General features: G+C 41.9%; 2 protein-coding genes across 3 annotated transcripts in view; both read right to left on the bottom strand.

Moving 5' to 3' along the window:
* Positions 1-10,979, bottom strand: part of CDH16 (cadherin 16) — a 64,149-nt gene extending 53,170 nt beyond the window's left edge. The window contains exons 1-2 of one of the 2 annotated variants that reach the window (XM_074968781.1): positions 10,959-10,979; positions 8,587-8,666 (exon numbers count right to left, since the gene is read on the bottom strand). In XM_074968781.1, coding sequence (XP_074824882.1) covers positions 8,587-8,666; positions 10,959-10,964 — 86 coding nt within the window. In that variant the 5' untranslated portion in view covers positions 10,965-10,979. Of the gene's footprint in view, positions 1-6,876; positions 6,939-8,586; positions 8,667-10,958 lie in introns of those variants that run through there. The other variant, XM_074968782.1, reaches the window with a different exon arrangement.
* Positions 10,980-14,675: 3,696 nt separating this feature from the next.
* RRAD (RRAD, Ras related glycolysis inhibitor and calcium channel regulator) lies at positions 14,676-19,924 on the bottom strand. Its single transcript, XM_074969167.1, has 5 exons — positions 19,797-19,924; positions 19,233-19,602; positions 17,718-17,791; positions 16,939-17,143; positions 14,676-15,424 (listed from the first exon to the last, which is right to left on the bottom strand). Exons 2-5 carry the CDS (start codon positions 19,588-19,590, stop codon positions 15,147-15,149), a joined length of 915 nt encoding a protein of 304 aa, XP_074825268.1. The 5' UTR covers positions 19,591-19,602; positions 19,797-19,924; the 3' UTR covers positions 14,676-15,146.
* Between the last annotated feature and the right edge of the window lie 905 nt (positions 19,925-20,829).

Below are 20,829 nucleotides of genomic sequence, written 5' to 3'. Positions count from 1 at the left end.
CAAAACAAAAACAAAAAACCAAACAAATACCAAAACAAACAAACATCAAAACAAGGGTGCCAGTATTTCTAAGCTCTTATTTGTGGTTTCTAAAAAGTTGTGCCTCCTTCCAAGGCTGGGAGTTTCAATCTAATGTAAAGATAACACGTTAATATTTTCAGTGTTCTAAACCTTGAATATTGCTAAACAGAAATATTTGAAAGAGGGTAAATACTTATAAGGAATCTCAGCTAAGAAGGGAGGCTGGTATTGCTAATGACGTTGGAATGCTAATGTGCAAGATTGTTATAGCATGATAGCCCTTAAGGTAGATTAAGTGATGGTACTGTGGGCACAAATTGGACAGATTGAGCCCAATTCTCAGTTACCTCCAAGAAAGATAAAGGGGTTGCAGGGTGTAACCAAGTTGTTCTTATTCTACACGTGTTAGAAATATCAAATATTAAAATAACAAAATAATTATGAATAACAAATACATTTCTTATCCACAAATAAACCCACTATTAAGAACATAAGAACATAAGAATGGCCATACTGGGTCAGACCAAAGGTCCATCCAGCCCAGTATTCTGTCTAGGACATTTGGGCTTAATAAAATGTTTAAGTTTATTAAAAGACAAACAGCAAGGGAATAAAAAGCGGGGGGGTGGGGAATGATTCTTCAAAAGCCAGTTATGATTTGCTGTTCAGCTCAGTGTGAGAAACTTGGTATATTTGTATCCCTGATGTACAATATTTTAAAATAGTTGACAGTTCCCAGGGTATAGGGCACCAAACCCAGCAGCAGATGAATCATTTTAATTTCTTCTGTTTTGATATGTGTACTGGACATGGTAAGTGATTATTCGATCCCTGTTTCCTGATGCCTTTAAATCTATTATTTATCAGGGAAGGAATATTGGATTGAACACTGAGAAGAGTAATGCCAAAAGAGAAAGAACAAGCTGATAACAAAATTAATCACAAGGGCACTAATCCAGCAAAACCCTAACTCATGTGCTTTAATTTAAGTGCTATTGACTCTTATATAAGTAAAGTTAAACACCTGTGTAAGTGTTTGCCGGATCAGGTCAAATTAAATTCTTTTGCATGTTAATTTTAGTTTGGATTTTTTGGTTGTTCAGTAAATGGTAGCTTGGTATGTCCTGGTCCTGCAAACACTTAGACATAACTTTACGCACATGCATAGTGCTGTTGAATTCAGTGGGACTATTCATGTGAGTAAAGTTAAGCAGTGCATATGGTACATCTTTGCAGGATTGGGGCCTTAGTTTCCATTTTTAATCAAATAAAGCCAAGAGCTTTACAAAAAGAAAAGGAGTACTTGTGGCACCTTAGAGACTAACAAATTTATTTGAGCATAAGCTTTCGTGAGCTACAGCTCACTTCATCGGATGCATGCAGTGGAAAATACAGTGGGGAGATGTTATATACACAGAGAACATGAAACAATGGGTGTTACCCTACACACTGTAACAAGAGTTAAGGTGAGCTATTACCAGCAGAAGAGCCGGGGGGGGAGGGGACCTTTTGTAGTGATAATCAAGGTGGGCCATTTCCAGCAGTTGACAAGAACATGTGAGGAACAGTGGGGGGAGGGGGAAATAAACATGGGGAAATAGTTTTACTTTGTGTAATGACACATCCACTCCCAGACTTTATTCAAGCCTAAGTTAATTGTATCCAGTTTGCAAATTAATTCCAATTCAGCAGTCTCTCATTGGAGTCTGTTTTTGAAGTTTTTTTGTTGAATAATTGCCACTTTTAGGTCTGTAATCGAGTGATCAAAGAGACTGAAGTGTTCTCCAACTGGTTTTTGAATGTTATAATTCTTGACATCTGATTTGTGTCCATTTATTCTTTTACGTAAAGACTGTCCAGTTTGACCAATGTACATGGCAGAGGGGCATTGCTGGCACATGATGGCATATATCACATTGGCAGGTGAACGAGCTTTACAGTAGTTTTTGTTGTAGTTTATTGCCTACTAGACATAGAAACATAGTTTCATATTTAGATCATTCACATATTCAAGATTGCTGCAACAAAACTAATCAACAAATCTTTGCTGGGTTCATTTTCTGGGTTGCTCTGTTTGGGTGCATGCATCTGTCAAAACATTCTTGTCCAAAACACAGAGCAAGAAGAAGTATCAGATGCTTCCTGTTCATAAGTTCATCTCTTTCCTCATTTTCACAACCCCCTCCCCCTACAAAGGGCTTTGAGATTGAATAGACCAAATCCTGCAAGGAATGCAAAATCAGGTTTTATTACATCTGGGACTGCAAGGAAAATATAGGATCATTGGATGATGTTCTGGCCCCATTGAAATTAAGGCAAAACACTCACTAGCTACAAAGAGGCCAGGATTTTACCCACTTTATTTTTTCATCATTGGTCCCTGTCATGGCTTGCCAGCCCTTTAAGGCAAGCTGAGCTCAGCTTTGCCCATGATTTAGCAGCTATCCCTCACTTGTGAGCCTAGCAAAATAAGAGCTAATTAGTGGTCTCAGCTGGGTGTAATGGTGCTTAATTAGAAAGGATGACCCCAGTAAGTGGTGCTGAAGCAATGTTAGCACTGTTTAAACAGAGATGGGAGCTCAGGAATACCCTGAGATAGTCAGGCTGTCATCTACAGGGCCTGCCAAAGGAGAGAAAGACTCACAGGGAGCAGAGTAGGTTCCTGTGGGGAACTCTGTGATGGGTCCTAAATGAAGTGGGGAGATCATCAAAAGTAAACTGCTGGAGTCCCTGGCAAAGGGAAGCAGCTGGGGAAGAAGCAAGATAAGAGAGGCTCTGCAGGGGCCAGGAAAAGGGGTGGAGAAGCCCAGGACTTCAGTGGTACCTGAGTAGGGCAGAAGAAAGATTAGTCTGAGCATTTGATTTGGACTTTAAGTTGGATCTTTTTTGTTACCCCAGATGGGGAGTACATTGTTGTGTGACTTGGCCAGAGGGCTGAGCTACAGAGCTCCTATAGAGGGAGTGAGGAGAAGATAGTGGCTGGGACTGGCCATTACAGCCAAGGAAGTGCCCACTGAGGGAAGTATAAGAAACAAAATTCCCTGAAACATGGTGCCCAGGCGTGAGGGGCGACCCTAGAGGTGAGGGCACATACATACACACCTGGGACAAAATTCTAAATGATATGGGATTACTTTATACCATAAAGTCTCTAAAATCTTCATAAATTAATATCTGTCAGTAATTTACATAAATGAAAGCAAAACCCAGACCTCAAAATAGGGAAAGAGTGTGTGATGTACTGCAGCTCTGTCAAGCTTTTCTTTCCTTTCTTTTTCCAAATGGTAGTGGGTGAGAACATAACCATCTCTCCAGTTAGAACATTGGTGATGCCCTAAGATCCAATTTAGGTCTACCATAGGTTGTCCTCTCTCCTAATGAAGCACAACTGGTACACTTCATAATGTACTGAATCACTGTGAAGAGTTAATAAAGGAAGGTTTGGGTGTAAGGAGAAAAAAAAATGTAGACCAAATTCTACTCTGAAGTCAACAGGGTCCCTCTTGATTTACTCTGGTGTAATTTGGAACAGCAGTGAATTAAAGAACATAAGAACAGCCATACTGGGTCAGACCAAAGCTCCGTCTAGCCCAGTATCCTGTCTTCCGACAGTGGCCAATGCCAGGTGCCCCAGAGGGAATGAACAGAACAGGCAATCATCAAGTGATCCATCCCATTGCCCGTTTCCCAGCTACTGGCAAACAGAGGCAAGGGCCACTGTCCCTGCCCATCCTGGCTAATAGACATTGATGGACCTATCCTCTATGAATTTATCTAGTTCTTTTTATTAACTGAGTTTATTTTCTCTCGAGTGAAAATGGACACTTTCTACTAATTATTGCAAAAATCCTCAGTATTGCCAACCCCAAATGTTTAAAAATCATGAGTCAGGAACCAAAATATTATGAGATTCAAATTATTTATTTATTTTGGTATGTCTAAGAGTAATTGTGATTGTGTGAGGGAGGGGGTTGGGGTTTTTTGTGCCTTTTGAGGTTCATTCAAGTCACATTTTCATGGTTTTCTCTGCATCAATGAGGCCTAGAAAGCTGTGTGTCTCACAAATCACTTGTTTCCAGGAGCTGGGGCTTGAAGGAAACCATCATGTATTGCCAGACTCCTGAAAAAATAGGGAGAGTTGGCAACCCTGACTCCCCTAATGTTGAATCATGGCCTAGTTCTCCTTTGTAAAGTTCAGTCCCCCATTACATTCATTTGCTGAGTTGATGATTTAACCATTACTTCATGATTTTTTAACTATTTTAATGTACGATGCAGAACTATATTTGCAGTGAATATTCTGAGAAACAATGTTTAATTTGGTATAGATTAATTTTAAGTTCTCCTCCTTGTCCTGGTGATCTGTACCTGATAAATCCTCCCCTTTCCACACCCCCATAAAAAAGGATTAGGGTAAAATAAAAGCAGTAATTTGGTGACGCAGGACAGGGGTAAAAAATGAAGTATCCTAGCCTTGTTCAGACTTTCCCCAGACTGATACCTGCAGGTTTTAGTTTTATTCCAGGTCAAAATATAATGCCTGGTCCTGCAAACATACCCATATAGTCACGAGAGTGCAACTTACACAAACTGCCTCGCTAGGCCAAATGCTGCTTTCGGTTACCCCATTGCACAGCATGAGTACAGCCCTAAACCTGCAAAGATTTAAACACGTTTAACTTCACGCACAGTGGGTAGTCCCATTGATACAGTGCATGAGGTTAAGCATGTTTTTGTCTTTCCAGGATCAGGACTTAAATCCACTGATTTACCCTGGTTTTACTAGAAGCAGGGTTTGGTCAATTACTTCAATGAGAATACTTGCATGAGCACTACTCACAGGAGTAAGGAGCTGCAGGGTAGGGGCATACATTTTGAAATAAAAAGGTTATTCCTTTCCCTGTCACTGCCCAGATAATGATGTTAAAAGAGTAAGTAATATTAGGATTTTAGCTGAGCTCTTTCTTGTTCATCCTTGTGGAAAAATCTAAAGTTGAAAGAAACAGGAAAATTAAAATGCTCTACATCTACTTAGTCCATTATGCACCCAGTGACCCTAACAAGCCACATTCAGGGTCATGTAAAATGTTGAAGATGTTTGTACGGTTTTGACAGCTTTCCTCACAACCCCCTAAAGATGAATTCAAGGTAAAGTCTAGGAAGAGGCCTAAACTTCATCACAAAGGTTTACAAACCTGATCTGGAATTAGTTCCCTGAAATGGATGTTAGTAACCCATTGAGTCTTAGTTAAACCTCTATCCTGCCTGTTTGGAAAATGAGCCTTGCAATCAGTGAATTAAAAATAGCTTGTTGTTTCTTAGAGGGCCCTTTGAAATACGCAGTATAGGAAACCTCCCGCAATGCATGACGCTGTGAAGAAAAAAATTATCTGGCAACATCAAGCCCCCTCATTCGCTTGCTCTCAGTCAAAGCTCCCATCATTTGTCTGAGCTAAATCCAGACCCTGGCTTATGCAGCAGTAAGGGATAGATAAGCTCCTTATAACTGTATAAAGCAGCTGCACTCCAGACTGATGAATCCTTCAGTGGGTGCATGAGGGTGGGGCACGGGGGACCAGCGCCTGCTGGGAGTAGCTCAAGGGCGAGGCATTAATGCAAGCCACCCTTTTATTTCCTGTCCCCAACCCAAGTAGGTCCGTGTGTATCCAAGCCCGCTCCATGGGTTAGCAGGAAAAAGTAACCTCTGCCCTAAACTGGGACCAAGGCTGTATATTTTTGAATATGGTGTTGGGAACAGGGGAGTCTGGGGTCGTCTTATACCCCTGACTGATTGCCTTCAGAGGGGTATTCTACTGCCTATTGGTCCACTTGTTCCTTCCCTGTCCATGAAACAATATCTCTGGGGCTGGGGTGAAGCCAGAAGGCTGATTGCTGCATGGACACTTGAGTCCATCTCCTGCATGGATGCATCAGGCTGTCATAGCCCCCACATACCATGTCTGTTGTCACTCTCCCCCTCCCCTTCCGCCCGCCCCCCAGGGTTACCCAGTGCTCAGTCAGGTTACTCAGGCAAGGGACTGTGGACTGGTTTGCCCTTGCATTTAGTCATATGGGGTCAAATCCTAAGAGCTGCTGAGCACCCCTGACTGCTATTGACTCCAGTCAGAGTTGCAGGGGCTCAGCACTTCCCAAGATTAGCCCCTGACGTTTTTTATGTATTTTTCCCCTTAAATCTCTCTTGTGCCCTCAGCATATTTGTCTAATTTCACCATTTTTGTGTTTTACACCCAAAGCTCTGAGAAAAGTCATTAAAAGAAAAATTCCAGTTAAAACAAATGTGATTTTTTAAAATTTAAATAACCTTAGCTTTGATTTCTTATTAGTTTGCCACCTCGACAAATCACATCTAACGCAAAACAAAAACCCTAACGCACAAACACTTATAAAATCATTAAAATCAGACTAACAATATTGGTTTGTTAATATAGTAAATGTTCAAAACCTTTACCCAAGAAAGATCTGAAGCTTATGCCCAGAATAGTAACTTGCCTTTTACAATAGTCACATAGTTTCCACCCCTTCCAAAAATTGTCAGCAGTTTTTTTTTTCTGTTTGACGTTTGCTCGCCATCACATCCCCACTTTAATACTTTGTTAGCATGTTTGCAAAACAAGATGCTTCAGAACCTAAAATACAAGCAAAACTGCTAGCTTTAGGGGTCACTTTCAGAAGGCCAGACTACGATTGCCTTACCATTGGCAAGTTGGGGACACACATCCCTTCAGTGGGACCAGTGTGAGTAAGGAGTTCACAATCTAGCTCTTAATCTTGGCAGCGGGATGAAAAATCTAACCTATTCCATGCTTTTCTTGATAAAAGGAAAGTGCTTCTTACCTCATCATGTTCCTTGAAGGGCAGAACATAATATTGAGAGTGAAATAATAAAGGCCTGGTAGTTAATTATTTACTTTACAATTAAAAATGTACCAATCACTAACTAGGATCCCTAGAGGTTAACTGCGCATTTAATTTACAGCTCATTTTCCAAAAGTTGAGTATGAAATTGTTCATCACAAATCTGTTAATATTTTGGGAATTCATGGAATTTTTAGAAAACAGCATACCTTCTCTTTTAAACTCCCATAAAAGCATGAGAGTCTTGTCATTGATTTAATTGGGAGCAGGACTGGGCCTTAATCATGAATGATAATTCAAGATGAATGTTAGTGCAAAGGAAACATTGGGGATCATTAGGATTAAGGGTGTGTTGTTGAGTGTTTCCATACTATATCCTTACTTTCGGGGATTTATCCATTTCAGTTTTCGATCTGACATTTAATTAGCTATGCTTTGTAGTAAAGGTAGGTTGTGTTATGCATGCATGACTGACTTAGCTATCCGGTGAATGTGTGTGTCTGGCAAAATGTGCATTGAATGAGATGGTGTTGTGCAGGAGCTGTTATTGGCTTGACCGCTGCCCCTTATTCCTTGAATTTAATATTAATTTGATCTCTGCACCCCATTTATTTGAACATTTAAAAACTGTGTACTAACTTAACTATGAAAAAGAAACAAAAGAACTGTCTGTTGTTGTTGTTTTTTTTAACGTGGGACATTCCAAAAACGCTGTTTACAAAGCAGTGACAACTCCAGCAGTGCTAAGCGGTCTCGTAGCAAGTTTAACTGTCTAGTAGAGAATTCCCTGCTTCACAGACAAATTCTCCAGTGGTGTAGGGTTAATATAGTGGCTCTTATGCTGGCTTTCTCTTAGGCCGCAGTACGACCAGCATATCCTTTGCCTGGGTTCCCAGGCGGGAGTTTAGCAGCCAGGGATCACCAGGCATGTCAGGTGTAAAGTAGCACAGTCTTGAGGTTCGGGTTGCCAGCTGTTTTCTAGTTTTCACCTGGAAAGTCTGGGTTTCGGCTTGTGTCCAGGTGCCATGTGACAAGACCTGATGTCCAGTTATTTTATCTGGGAGGGGAAAGCGGAGCAGGTGGCAAGGCCTCAGGAGTCTGGTTACCAGCCATTAGAAAGGTGACAACCCTACTTGAGGTGGCTCCATTTTACACTGGAGTCTAGCCCATCTGCCAGGCAGACTTGGGATTTGGGGGGCAAGGTGGAAGAGAGGACATAGAAGTAACTTAATGTAGCCCTTTGGATACCTTTTAGTTCAGCATGAAGCTCAGTTCAGGCCACATTCTGTCAGGCTCTTGTACTGCTGCCTGTCACTGTGGTATCATGTCCACATTAGCTCTTATATTGTAAGCTCTTTAGGGCAGGGGTTCCGTTTGTACAGCTCCTAGCACAGTGGGGTCCTGGTCCATCACTAGGGCTCCTAGGCACTATCACAATACAAATAAATAGTAGTAGTAACTCACATATGTATGTGCACACTACATGTGTATTAATATAATTCTAGTTCCTTACCTATGTTACAAGTAAAACCTTATCTTATTTGTACTGAAAGAATTAAAAAGCCTAATCTACTTTTCACTACTTCTGCTTGGTGATGTCTTTGCATTTCAGCCTGGGCAGTGAAGAGAGACCAGGTGCTCAGATAATACAGAGATGAGAACATGGTGTATAGATTGATAGATGCTAACCAGTTTTGTATTTTCGTAGTCAGTTTCCACTTCCAGTTCTCCTGGACTAGCACAAGGCTGCAATGTGTAGGTTGCAAATCCTGCAGAGAAACGTTGATTTGTTGAATAAAATGTTTTAATTAGAATTTTAAAAAAATCATGGAAACCTTTCTACTGCTCTTAACTGTGACCTGATAGCGTTTCTTTAGGATCAAGCTTCTAAGCATATTTTCCAATTTGGACTGGGTAGCCTGGGGGACCTGCAATAGTACAGTATAAACCATTCTGTGAACAGTGAGTGCAAAAGAGCATATGCAACTGTGGCCTAAAAGATTTCCACTACAGAATGGATTTAGGGTAAAAATGAGGGAAGGATGTCAGATTGCATTAATTATTAAACGCTCCATCCCTATTCATCAACAGATTGGCTACAAGTCTACCATTCCCCATTGCCTTGTAAGCACCCAGGACCCCTGACATTCAAGGAGAGAGTAATTTAATTTGCTATGCTGTCTTAATCATGGATGGATGTACAGCTAAATCTGACATTTTAATCTAGACTTTATTATGTAAAACAATGGGCTGGGGGACCCAGTTCATATTGCAACTGTTGACAGCTAATGTTTTTCAGTCATTTTTGTAGCAGCAGAGGAGCGTCACTCTCCTGCTCCCACAGAGCTACTGCTGCAAAAGTGACAGTATGGAACAATGGAGGGTGGAAAGATATAGGAGAAGTTGGCGTAAAATACTGAGCATATGATAAAAGGGAGTCACCCAACTGACATACCTGCACAGTACTAGCTTAACATCTGACATATCAAAAGAGCATTTCATTATTGTTTGTGCTGAATCAGGTCGATGGATAGACCTCATTACCAATTCCGGCCGTGCAATGTCATTGACTTTAAAATGGAGTTCATGTGAGTTGGTTTGCTTTTAAAATGCATTGTAGGTTTTAGTTCAGCCATGTTTTGTTTGATTGTTCAGGGGTTTGGGGTTTGTTTTGTATAACCCCCCTGGATCTTGGGAGGTAGTGAACAGATCTTTGCTATGATGCCTCATAATGTATCAAGTCATTTTGAGCTGAATATAAATTCCACTTGTAAAAGCAACTGTTAACTTTAAGCACTCTAAAGTCAGGAAATACCACAGTCCTTACAATAACTTCAACGAGCTCTGCAGCTAACCAGAAAAGATGCAATAAGAGGAGGCAGCCTCAGTTTTAGCCAGCAAAGGCTATTTACAGCTTTATAGATAATCCTCTGTTACATGCATTGCACCTAGAAATGTATAAAAAGCCAGGCCAGAGCACAGAAATTATGTGCTCCTTTTGGCCTGATCAATTTCATTCATCTGGCCATATTTTCTACTAGCTGAAGCTTCTGGGTGTTTTGTTAAGCAGAGCATATTGCAATAGTTCAGCTTGGAGGTGATAAGGCTCATCCTGTTCTGCTGCCATGCCATCTGCAAAGTGTAGACTCTTCTGAGTGGGGGACAACATGGCACAGATTCTGTGCCCACTCCTCAAGCCCTGACCATTAGCTACCCACAAGGCACCAATTTGGGGCTGAGTGGAACTATTTTTTAGGAGGATGGGAAAACAGATATTTTATGTATAAAATACATGTTCTTGGGGTCAATCTCTTTGCCAAATTTATGTCAGAGTCTGATCTTTTACTGCTCATGTGATGTGATATGATATGGGAAATAGAAAAGGTTTGTCAGCTCTAGTTTCCATCTGATTATTTTAAACAGAACAGTTTGAGGAGACAAAGAAAAAACAGAATGACCCACAGGAGAAATCCTTTAGATGTTCTCCATCCGTTTTTGTCTGTGGTGGTAATTCACTGGGGGGGAAGAGTGACAGTGTTCAGGATAGGTGATTATTAGGGCATGGTAGTTGTGGGAAGGTAAAAAGTGCATAGCTGTGCCTCCTAGAGCGGAGTGCTAGAACTTTGTGTAGGCTTCTAAACTGAATCAGCTGTTCCCCCTTTGATTTTTAAATAGTGTTTCAGGATAACTTTATTTAGGAATAAATATCAGATCCCTCTTTCTCTCCCTCGAGGTGCAAACTGTCATTGAGTAGGGGGCAGTTCAAACCACTTGAACTCTTAATTTTTTAAACTGGAAATTTGTTTAAAATTTTCAAAAATTTCAGTACTGGCAAGATATGGTTATTTTTATTTAAAAAGGAAACCAAATTGTCCTAGGAATGATAGACAATAAGAAATAAAATAATAGACAATGTTAAATAGACAGCACCTTTGTTTAGGGATAGAGATGCAGTGAGATCTTTGCGAGGTACTGGTATGTATGGTTACGCTGTACATAATTTTTTAAATAAAATTGGCCATTGTTCTTTACCCAACTTCAGCGTAATATTATTATCCTACCTTCATTGAACTCCTGGTGAGCATTCCTTTGAGTTCTTAATCCTTAGTTCACTGTTCATTCTTTTTCACTGAAGAAGAAGAAGAAGAAGAAGAAGGGCTTAAATTCAGCCAGAGCTGTCCGGAGCAGAGCTCTGGTAAATATTTTTAAACCTGTGGGGCTAAAGCCCCAAGCCCTGGTGTGCCCCCTCCCCCACAGGGCTAAAGCCCTGAGACCTCCCCAGTATGCAGCTGAAGGCTGGAGCCCCAAATGGGGGGAGGGAGCATGGGGAGCTCTGGCATATATTGTTTGAGAATTTAAGCCCTGATCATGACCATTTTCTACCACTTCCCTATAGTGATGGTGGGGTGACTTTAGTAATACCTTTTTTTGAGAAAATATTCCTGAGTGAAACGATTATTTGATAATGCTACAATTTACCCAAGAAATGGGCATTTAGGGAATAATAAAGCATCCAGGGATTTGACTTTTTCTGTTGTAAATATTTTTGGTATGAGAAAGAAATTATACTTGTTTAATATCTTTCCTATTGTAAAGCTACAGTGCTATTTTAATAATAATAATTTGAGGAGACTTCACTTTGTTTACATGTTATCAGGATCAGATGTAGGTTGGATATTAGACTATTTCCTTTCACCATAGAACATAGGTGCTGGAACTAGGGGTGCAGGTGGCTTGAAGTGCTTTCCATCATATACAGGGTTCACCGTTCTGGTTCAATGGCTCTCAGCACCCCCACTGTACAAATTGTTCCAGCATCCCTGCCATAGAAGATGCTGATAAATCCACTGTGAACAACTGTAATTATGCCAAGAACACAAAAGGCACCACCACCGAATAATAAGAGACCCATTAGTTGGCAGTCAGCAAAAAGGCAGAGGGTTAAATGGGTGTGGAGGCTGAATTACCTTCCTATTCTAAAGGCTGTCCCTCAAAGTCAGGGCTGATGTACCTTGGCAGAGCAGTACAGGAAAGCTTGCAGTGCCACTGCCCATGCTGTGTGGGTTCTGGAAATAAACAGATTTGCAGGGAGCAGTCTTCTTTCTGGTAACTTTCATAAGCACTAGAGTCACACACACTAACAATAGCATTCCGAGCTTACTTTCCAATTGCAGATCTCAAAGTGCAAAAAATTAGAGATGATACTGATACTCTTAAAGATGTGAGGTGGAATTTTCCAAGGCATTTAATAGAATTGGGAACCCAATTCTCATTGACATTCAATGAGAGTTCGGCACCTAACTTGTGTAGGTGCAATTGAAATTTCCACCTAATAACATGAGACTGGAGGAACTTCATGTTTTATTTTATTGATCCCAGAAGTATTATCTCTAGAAAACAGTGATTCTACTGTTACAGGAAAATGAATTTGGATTAGATTACTATTAATTATCTTAGTGTGGCACCTAAAGGACCTAGTCATGAATTGGGATCCATTGTGCTAAACCCTATACAAACATAACAAATAGATGAGTATTTAGAATAATTATTGTACATATTTCACCAAGGGAGAAGATTAGACAAGTCATGGACTCTTTAGACTGACTCAATTTGTTTCATACAGTTCTACCATGTGACAATGCTTTCTATATAAACAAATACTTTGCATTTTATAAAATCTCTGGCAGTGTATTCATAAATATGTCAAGTTTAAGAGTTGTTCAAAATCCATTCTTGTGAATTCATGAATACAGAAAAAGGTCTAATTTACAATGCACAGTATTCATGAGCACAACTATTAACCATGACCTTGAGGAGGCTTTAGAGCTACATTCATGTTTTAGCATGAAGAGTGACACAATCATAATAGTGCCTTGTGAGACCCCAAATTCTAACCAGTGAGCTTGTAGCATAGTCCTTATTTGTTAAAAATGGAATTCAGAGCTCATGTTCAATGAAGCAACTGTATCTAGTGTCCTACAAACAAAGAATAAATCCGACAATCAACCCTCCAGTGGTCATTCTGAAAGCACAAGGTGACTAAAAGAGCAAAGCTTCATGAAACATAGGGAGTCACTTTGTAGTTTTGGCACTGAGTTTAAGAGGAACAAGCTCACACTCTGTGCTATAGCAGGTGCATGTGACTTGGGATGTTTTGCAGCAGCGTTAAAGCTCCAGAGTAAATAGATGCAACTGTTTTGCCATCCCTGAGCAGGGTTAGATGATAGTGACCCTAGTTTAGTGCAGAGTACTACATTCAGTTGAAATTTCAGGGGGGGAAGAGTTAGGGATATGCATGGAATCACCTGAGTTGGACTTTAACCAGACCACCAGTTAACACCTCTTATGAAGATCATCATGAGCTCTTTACAAGCTACTAGTGTTCAATAATTTGGTTTTATGTGTGACCCAGGAGTTGGTGCCTCCTAGCACCAGGCTGGAGCATTGATTCACTACAGATTGAGCAAAGAATGCCACCTACAAAAGCACTGATTCCTCTTCATGCAGTACCTGGCTTTTCCTTGGAGGTCTCCCAAGTATTGACCCAACCACACTTAGCTTGTGAGCACTAACAGGATCCAGCAGTAAGATGGAATGGATATGCAATAGTTATTCTGCATGTGGAAAAAGTAAAAGCCACCCATACAAGATCTTGGGGATGAACATTTGTGAGTGCAAGTTTAAAGCTCTCTTTTGAAAATCATGCTAGATAGGAGGTAAGGAAAATAGAGACCAGGAAGACTGTTTTGGTCAGAGAGGTGGAGTTATAAATTTAACTAAGAGAATAAGTTCCATACCTGGAAACTAAAATTGATGCAACAAGTGATTTACTAAGACAACAGCTAGACAAGCCATCTAATCTCATCAATAGGGATGAGTCAAATAATAATGAAGCAAAAAGAACACTAAAACTAAGTGCTAACAGCACAATAGACCAGAATGGCATGTTGTCACTCATATTAGCCACAGTGCTTCCAAGCTGAGGCTTTTAGCAGAGCTGCTCAGAGATTTCCCTGATCTGCCTCTTCTACAACAGGCCAGTTCCCAATAGGGGGGTAGGAGGAGGGAAGGAAGCTCATTTGCTCCTTTAACATAACGTAAGGCCATAAAGCACCTTAGGAGTAGCACAGCATGAGTTTCATCATATCATTTATTTAGATGAAAGACTTGCATCTGGCTAAAGGTTTTACACAGCAGGCTTATTCCTGCTCCTGTTGAAGCCCATGCAAGTTTTGACACCTTAAACAAGTGAAGGAACAGGCCCTTACTGACGTGAGTAGTCATAGTGAAATAAATGGGTCTATTTATGTGGCCAAGGATCTATTATACATATTTATATCAAATACTCTTGATTTGGATGAAGGACATCAATTTTTAAACCCCGAATCTTATCTGGTGTACATCTGCACAGATCTACTGAAGTCTATTTATACCAGCTGAGACTGTTCCTGGCAAACTCTTTGTCTGGACACTTATTCCATTTTAGTTTAATGCACTTCCTTATTCTGGAATAAGATTGTCTGGCTCAGAAGTTATTCAGAAACCCTAGTAATGAAAAAGTCCATGTGTAGACAACCCCTTTTTTGTACAGTAAACACTGTCTCACTTTGTGCTTGCTATGAGAAAAACACAGCCTAATAGTATAACAGGAAATAACTTTATTATAAAATCTGCATGTAAACAAGTAACAAATTGAGTAACAGTTAATGGAAGTGCAAATTAACTTCATAAATGATATTTATTCTGTATCCAACTATATATATATATATATATAGCTATCTCCCATTCTAATGCTGTTTGAACTGCCCCCCCCCCCAATTTAAAAAGTATTTATCATTGCTTATTTTATACTAAAAAAGTGTACGAGCCTGCGTACAAACATTTTCAAGTTTTGCTCTGCAAAGGAGACAAGTTCATGGTGATATTTCACTTTATCATCCTTTATCTTTGCTTCTCTGGTATCCACAGAACAGGAGGACATGTAACAAATGTACACAGTGAAAATGTGGGCATATGAAGCCACTTGTTTAAAATTAGTTCATTTACTTGCACACGCACTGATGCTTAAACCATTTACCGCTGAAGTGTACATGGTAATGTAGCTTCCAGGTTTTGCTTATGAACCTTAAGGCATTAAGGAGAGTCCCATAAGTCATTCATTTTTATCACCATGTAGGTTTGTTCACACTTTTCAGAAGTCAAATGCTTGTTCACAACCCATGTGCAGCATCTGACCTTGCTGAAAGATTCTAAAGCACAGATAAATCATGGCAAGACTTTGACTTTGCCTTGAAAGCCATCTTCTTATTGTTCTTTGCCACAATTCTCCCAAGGAATCGCTTTGCCTTTTTGCTTATGCTTTCTCTTCTTTTTGCATTGGCCATTCTCCTGGCATTGTCTTCCTTACTGTCTTTGCGAAGTCTGATTTGTCGAATGATACCTTCAAACAGGTCCTTCACATTATGATGAAGAGCAGCTGACGTCTCAATGAATTTGCAGTCAAACACCACAGCGCAGGCCCGTCCCTCTAGAAAGACAGAAAAAGGGGCAAGTGAATGACAATGAGATTTTCCTTCATGCATATTGGCATCCAAAGCTGCAATGTGACTTAAAATACCCTTATTAGGGGAATATGGCCTTTATACCACTAATATACTTTGATGCATGTTGAGATGAATATTCCCAGTCACAGAATCATAGAACTGGAAGGGACCTTGAGAGGTCATCTAGTCCATTCCCATGCATGGACTGGATCCTCAGAGAATGCTGTCCTGTCTTTTCAAGATTATACCATGCTAGGGTTGGAAGTCTCAAGTCCACCAATTTGATGGAACATAAGGCAACAGAGTCCCTCAAATAAACAGGCCCATTATGGTTCATAGTTTAAACAAGGCATGCAAACATGCTTGTACAAGAGGGCAGCCAGCATAAGACAGAGCCAGTATCACCATTTCTTTCAGGTGAAAGCCCTGGCACAGTTGTGCTGCCACATTCTGCAAAAGCTATTACTGTAAAAGCAGTGAATTTTCTAAGATAGACTTTATTTGGAACAGTTATAGCTAGGAAGGCCAAAATCACCAGACCCATTGTTAGAGGTCAGGAAGGTATAGTTCATTTTGGTGTAGCAAGGTCTGCATCCACAGTAGGTTGCAACTCTAATATTTCAGAGAAAGCTACTTTTGACCACTGCTGAAGCATGAATTTCCACATTCAGCTTGTGGTAAAACAATGACCCTGAAGTTGTAAACTAATCAGCTTGAGCAGGGCAAACCACATCAATAAACAGAATCACCACTGGGGCAACGAGACCTTGTGGGCACTGCACCAGCCCACAAGCAAGCAACTGCTCCATGTTGCCTTTGCAGGCTAGTGGGCAGTCTAAAGCAGGGAATGAGACAACACCATGACAGAATCACGAGACTGGAAGAGCTAGTATCTCAACATTCCACCTAGTGAATATAAAAACAAGTTTTTAAAAATGATGTGGTAGATGCTTGGTTGACAGTCTGACATTGAAATACACAGAAGAGTCACAGCATAGACTCAAGCAGAGCAAGTGTCCCCACGTTGCCCTGCCAATATATCTCCATCCCATCATGAGATCACTTTATAGGAGAAAGGATTGTTCAGTCTCTATTGTCTTGCCCTCAGCAGAATTTGCCAGTTGTGGGTTTTGTACCTCTGTGTATTAGGAACAGGATTGAGACATCAAGTCATTTCATAAGTGTCCTTGGGCAGCCAGAAGATGGCTAATGACTTTCAGTCACTATTGACCTTGGGACGCATGCAGTAGCACCCTGAAGCTGCAGCTCTAAGCCACTCCTTTACTACTGCAGCTTCAGGGCACTATGCCAAGGATAGTCACAAATCAACCAGCTCTGCTCCTGACAGTTTGCTCCTTCTCTGTGCTCCAAACTCTGAACATGGAATGTCTACGAACCAGACTCTTCAAATCATGTCCTTTTCTGCAGTAGAACTGGATTCTCTGCAGCCTTGGTTATTAACTTTGACTTGAATTCACAATTCAGTAGCATCTCTTACCATCTACTGAGACTTCTCTGGATCGGACAAGGTCACTTTTATTCCCTACGAGAATGATGGGAATATCTTCTGTTTGTCTTGCTCTCCTTAGCTGAATTCTCAGTTCTGAGGCCTTTTCAAAACTAACTTTGTCTGTCACTGAGTACACAATAATATAGGCATCCCCCATTTTCATACAATGATTCTGAAGCCACTGGGTGTCATCCTAAAAGGAAAAAAGAATGGAACCATTTATTGCATTGAAAATACATAAAACTACACATTCCTGGTTCTAATAAGTGAATTATTTTGGAAACCCTGCTACAGCTGGTTTTGTTAAAAATGTAATATAAAAAAGAATTGCAAGTCTGTATTAAATTTTACTAAATGGTTCTTGGGAGGGAAAAATCCCAGTTTTGGATGTTCTATTATAAAGAAAGAGCTTTTCTATTTCCACAAATTGCATCAAGGCCTGTGATGGGCCAGATTGTGACCCCCTTACTGACTGATAAGCAGCTACTCACAGAACTGCCTCATTGGCTTGACAGAGTCTGCTTGTTCCGGTAACTCCCTAGCAGCAGGAGTAAGGGGTTCAGTCTGGCCCTAAACATGGTCTGAAATAACCTAGCTACTAGAAATGTACTACTAGAAAACTGAGTGAACACAGAACAAAGAATCTCAATATTATTTTCTATTAGGATGTTAGATAACAATAAGTAGCCATACACTACCTTATTCTGAAACTATGCCTAGGCTGTGCAATTAACAAGTGACCCATAAATAAAATGAACTATTCGTACCTGCTCCCATATGTCAAACACTATGAGAGAAGCTTCTTCTCCGTCGACTATAATCGATCTGTTATATGTATTCCCTATAGAGAGAAAATTTAAAATCATTATTTGACTTTGTTGACTGCAAAAATCTTGGCAATCAGAACACTTCACAACACCTGATTGACTAAGATAGAGTGGTTACCACAGTTATTGCTTCCAAAGCAGTTCTTACCTAATTTACTATTTACAGATACTTTCATTATGGTGACAAAGAAGGTTGCATAGTGTGTGCAATATGAAATCAATACTGTTTCTCTAGCAAATTTTGAATTCAACAATTTTTTTTAAATGCTTCAATGGTCAAGTAGTGACTGCAGCCAAGAAAAAAGTAAATTCAAAGTAAAGGCCATCACTCCATCCTTCACTCACCGTGTTATACCTGAGTATTGTAGCATATATTTAAAAATAATCTTTACTCAAGGCATTCTCATTGACTCAGTAAGGACTTCAGGATTGTGCCCCAGGGTGTAGAATATTATGCACTGAAGTCTCACCCCAGAGACTTCTGCAGTCCATTTGCAAACATAGGTACAACTTAACTCTGCATTTTCCTGCTGTTTGGGTTTAAGTGAGAATCCTCATTATTTTAGGGAGGTTTTTTACCTTAATGTCTGACTTTTTAAGGAGTAATGTTTAAAAGTGCCTAGATTTCCTTACTCCACATGAAGGAGCTTAGAAAACTTTGCTTCAGGGCAGTTCTAGTCAATTGACTGCCATCTATGTGGTCAATAAGACAAATTTAGAAACATACTATGTGTAAAATGGGGATAATGATACAGCCCTCCTTTGTAAAGTACTTTGAGATCTACCGATAAACCTCAATATAACAGTCAGGTATTATTTGTTACATGAACCTTTAAACCATCTAATGGGACAGTGTATTAAATTATGAAAAATTAGTTTGTTCAGTAGCCAAAGTGTTAAGAAAGATTAACTGTTACGTTTCTTAATCATAAAAAGCCTGTTTATTCTATAGAAAAATGCCCTGAAACCAAGCCTTTCCTTACTAAGAGGAGCACATATTGGGTATCCCAAATCAGCTACATTTACACGAATATTAATGTATTGATGTGACTGAGTTAATTATCAACTATAGTCACGCTTAATATGCATTCATACAGTAATACGCTTATGCAAACCTATTAGTGTGTGAATACATATTCATTTTGTTTAAACCACAAACTGTTTTATCCTATACTTGTCTAGGTCTAGATGTAATAGACGTGAGCACACGGAGTTGGACACACTGCATGTCCAGCTCCAGAAGGGGTCTGTAAATTCCTCCGCACTAAGGCTGTAGTTCGAGGCCAGACACTTAAAGCGGGCGGCTCTGTAGCGAAGCTCCAGCCTGGGACTCGCTGTCCGGGCAGGGCTGGGAAGGGGGAGTCGCTAGCGGCGGGGCGCTGCGGCTGTGGACGGTGCCGCTTTCCCCCTCACAGCCCGCTGGCCCCACTCCCTCCCCGGCCCCGCCGCGCTCACCTGCCTCCTCCGCATCCGGGCAGTCCTCGACCCCGCCGAAGATCCTGGCCAGGCTGGTCTTGCCCACGCCGTGCTCGCCCAGCAGGATCACCTTGTAGAGGTTGCTGTCGAAGTCGCTGCCCGAGGAGATGACCGAGTCGGAGGAGTCGGACGCCCAGCTCTCCCGGTCCGGGTTGTACGAGGTGCAGCGGCCCAGCGGGGAGAACTCGCCCAGCAGGGCGCCTGGCGGGACGGACGCCTGCAGCTCCCGGTCATCCACCGGCATGCTCCGCCGGTGCAGGTGCTGGTGGGCGGCGAAGGGCGTGCTGCAGCGCCGCTTCTCCAGGCAGCGCGGCTTGTCCCCGCGGTTCAGAGTCATGGGGGCGCCTAGCTAGGGGGAGAGCGACCCGAGCGGCGTCAGGCTCCGCATCCCCCTGCTCGCCCCAGGGAGACTCCCCGCTCCCGCCGGCCCCTCGCCCTGCCAGGCGCTGAAGCCGCGCCGCCGCCGCCTCCCCTCGCCCGCCCGGGGGCGCCCCGGCAGCTTCCCCCTCCCCAAAGACCTGGGTCGGTTCTCGGCCGGCTTACCTGGGACGGGGACCAGAGAGGAGACGGGATTCCCCAGCGGTGCCTTCTCCCTGTCGCCACGCGAGCGTCGCTCCCTAATGCCAGCTCCTAGCAGCCCGCGCCGCCGCGCTCCTATTTATGCCGCGGCCAGCCCCGGCCCTCCCCGGCGTGACGCGCCGTTGAGGCAAGGCCCGGGAGAGGCAGCGGCAGCGGGCCAGCCCCGCCCCCAGCGCCCCCGCCCTGGAGCCCTGGCGGGGGGGTTCCAGGCCGGCGGCTGGGTCACTGCCACGCGGCCCGTACACACCGGGGTGCAAGGGAAAGCCCGGGTTGTGGCCTCTCCTGGGTGAGCACCCAGGGGTCCGGGGCATCAATTACTTAATGTGCGTACAACGCCTGGAAGAGGTACAGCAGGATGGGAGTGCTGAGGACTAGTAATGGTTCCTGTAAGCCAGCGGTCTAAGGTATCTGGCTCATCATTGTGGTGTCTGAGTGTCCTTAGCCCTAGTTACAAATACATAAATAAACATGGGCAACTTCTGTTTATTTAATTAGCAATGGAGTCACCTTGAGCGGGCTGCAACAGGGTCAGGCCTCACTGTGCGAGGCACTGGATAGTGGTAAAGTAAGAGACAGACCTTGCCTCTGAAAGATTACAGACAAATTTCAGTAAAACATGACAGTATTTGTATTTATTTATTTATTTTTGTGTATGAATTTAGAAGAGGTGACATGTGCCAAACTGACATTCTGGAGAGGAGGGTGCTCGGTTTGTTTAGATTCTGGAGCACAGGCACTGTACGAACAGCGCAAAGCTCCCGACTTGACCATGTAAATGTGCTAGGTGTCGTTTTGTTTCCTTATTTATTCAATTCTTGGCTTTTTTTCTAAAGGCTGCAAACAAGGTGCCAGCCGAGATGGTAGGTTATCCCTTAATGAGTTTGTCCCTTAATGAGTCTGCTGGGAAATGACTATGACCAACAAATTTGTTTCCCATAAATACCTACAGTATTCTAGAACAATGATCCATAATCACAGAGTTTATGATAAGGATGAT

The sequence above is a fragment of the Natator depressus genome, chromosome 12 (genome assembly GCF_965152275.1).
Source record: "Natator depressus isolate rNatDep1 chromosome 12, rNatDep2.hap1, whole genome shotgun sequence".
NCBI classification, from domain to species: Eukaryota; Metazoa; Chordata; order Testudines; family Cheloniidae; genus Natator; species Natator depressus.
Note: the sequence above shows the minus strand (reverse complement) of the source record. Positions and strands in the feature narration are given on the sequence as shown.

Excerpts from the sequence above, each read along its gene's own strand:
- RRAD (XM_074969167.1), bottom strand. The coding sequence starts at position 19,590 with ATGACTCTGAACCGCGGGGACAAGCCGCGCTGCCTGGAGAAGCGGCGC. Across the intron at positions 17,144-17,717 it reads TGTTTGACATATGGGAGCAG|GATGACACCCAGTGGCTTCA; the intron begins GTACGAATAGTT and ends TTTTCCTTTTAG. Across the intron at positions 15,425-16,938 it reads CAGAGAAGTCTCAGTAGATG|AGGGACGGGCCTGCGCTGTG; the intron begins GTAAGAGATGCT and ends CTGTCTTTCTAG.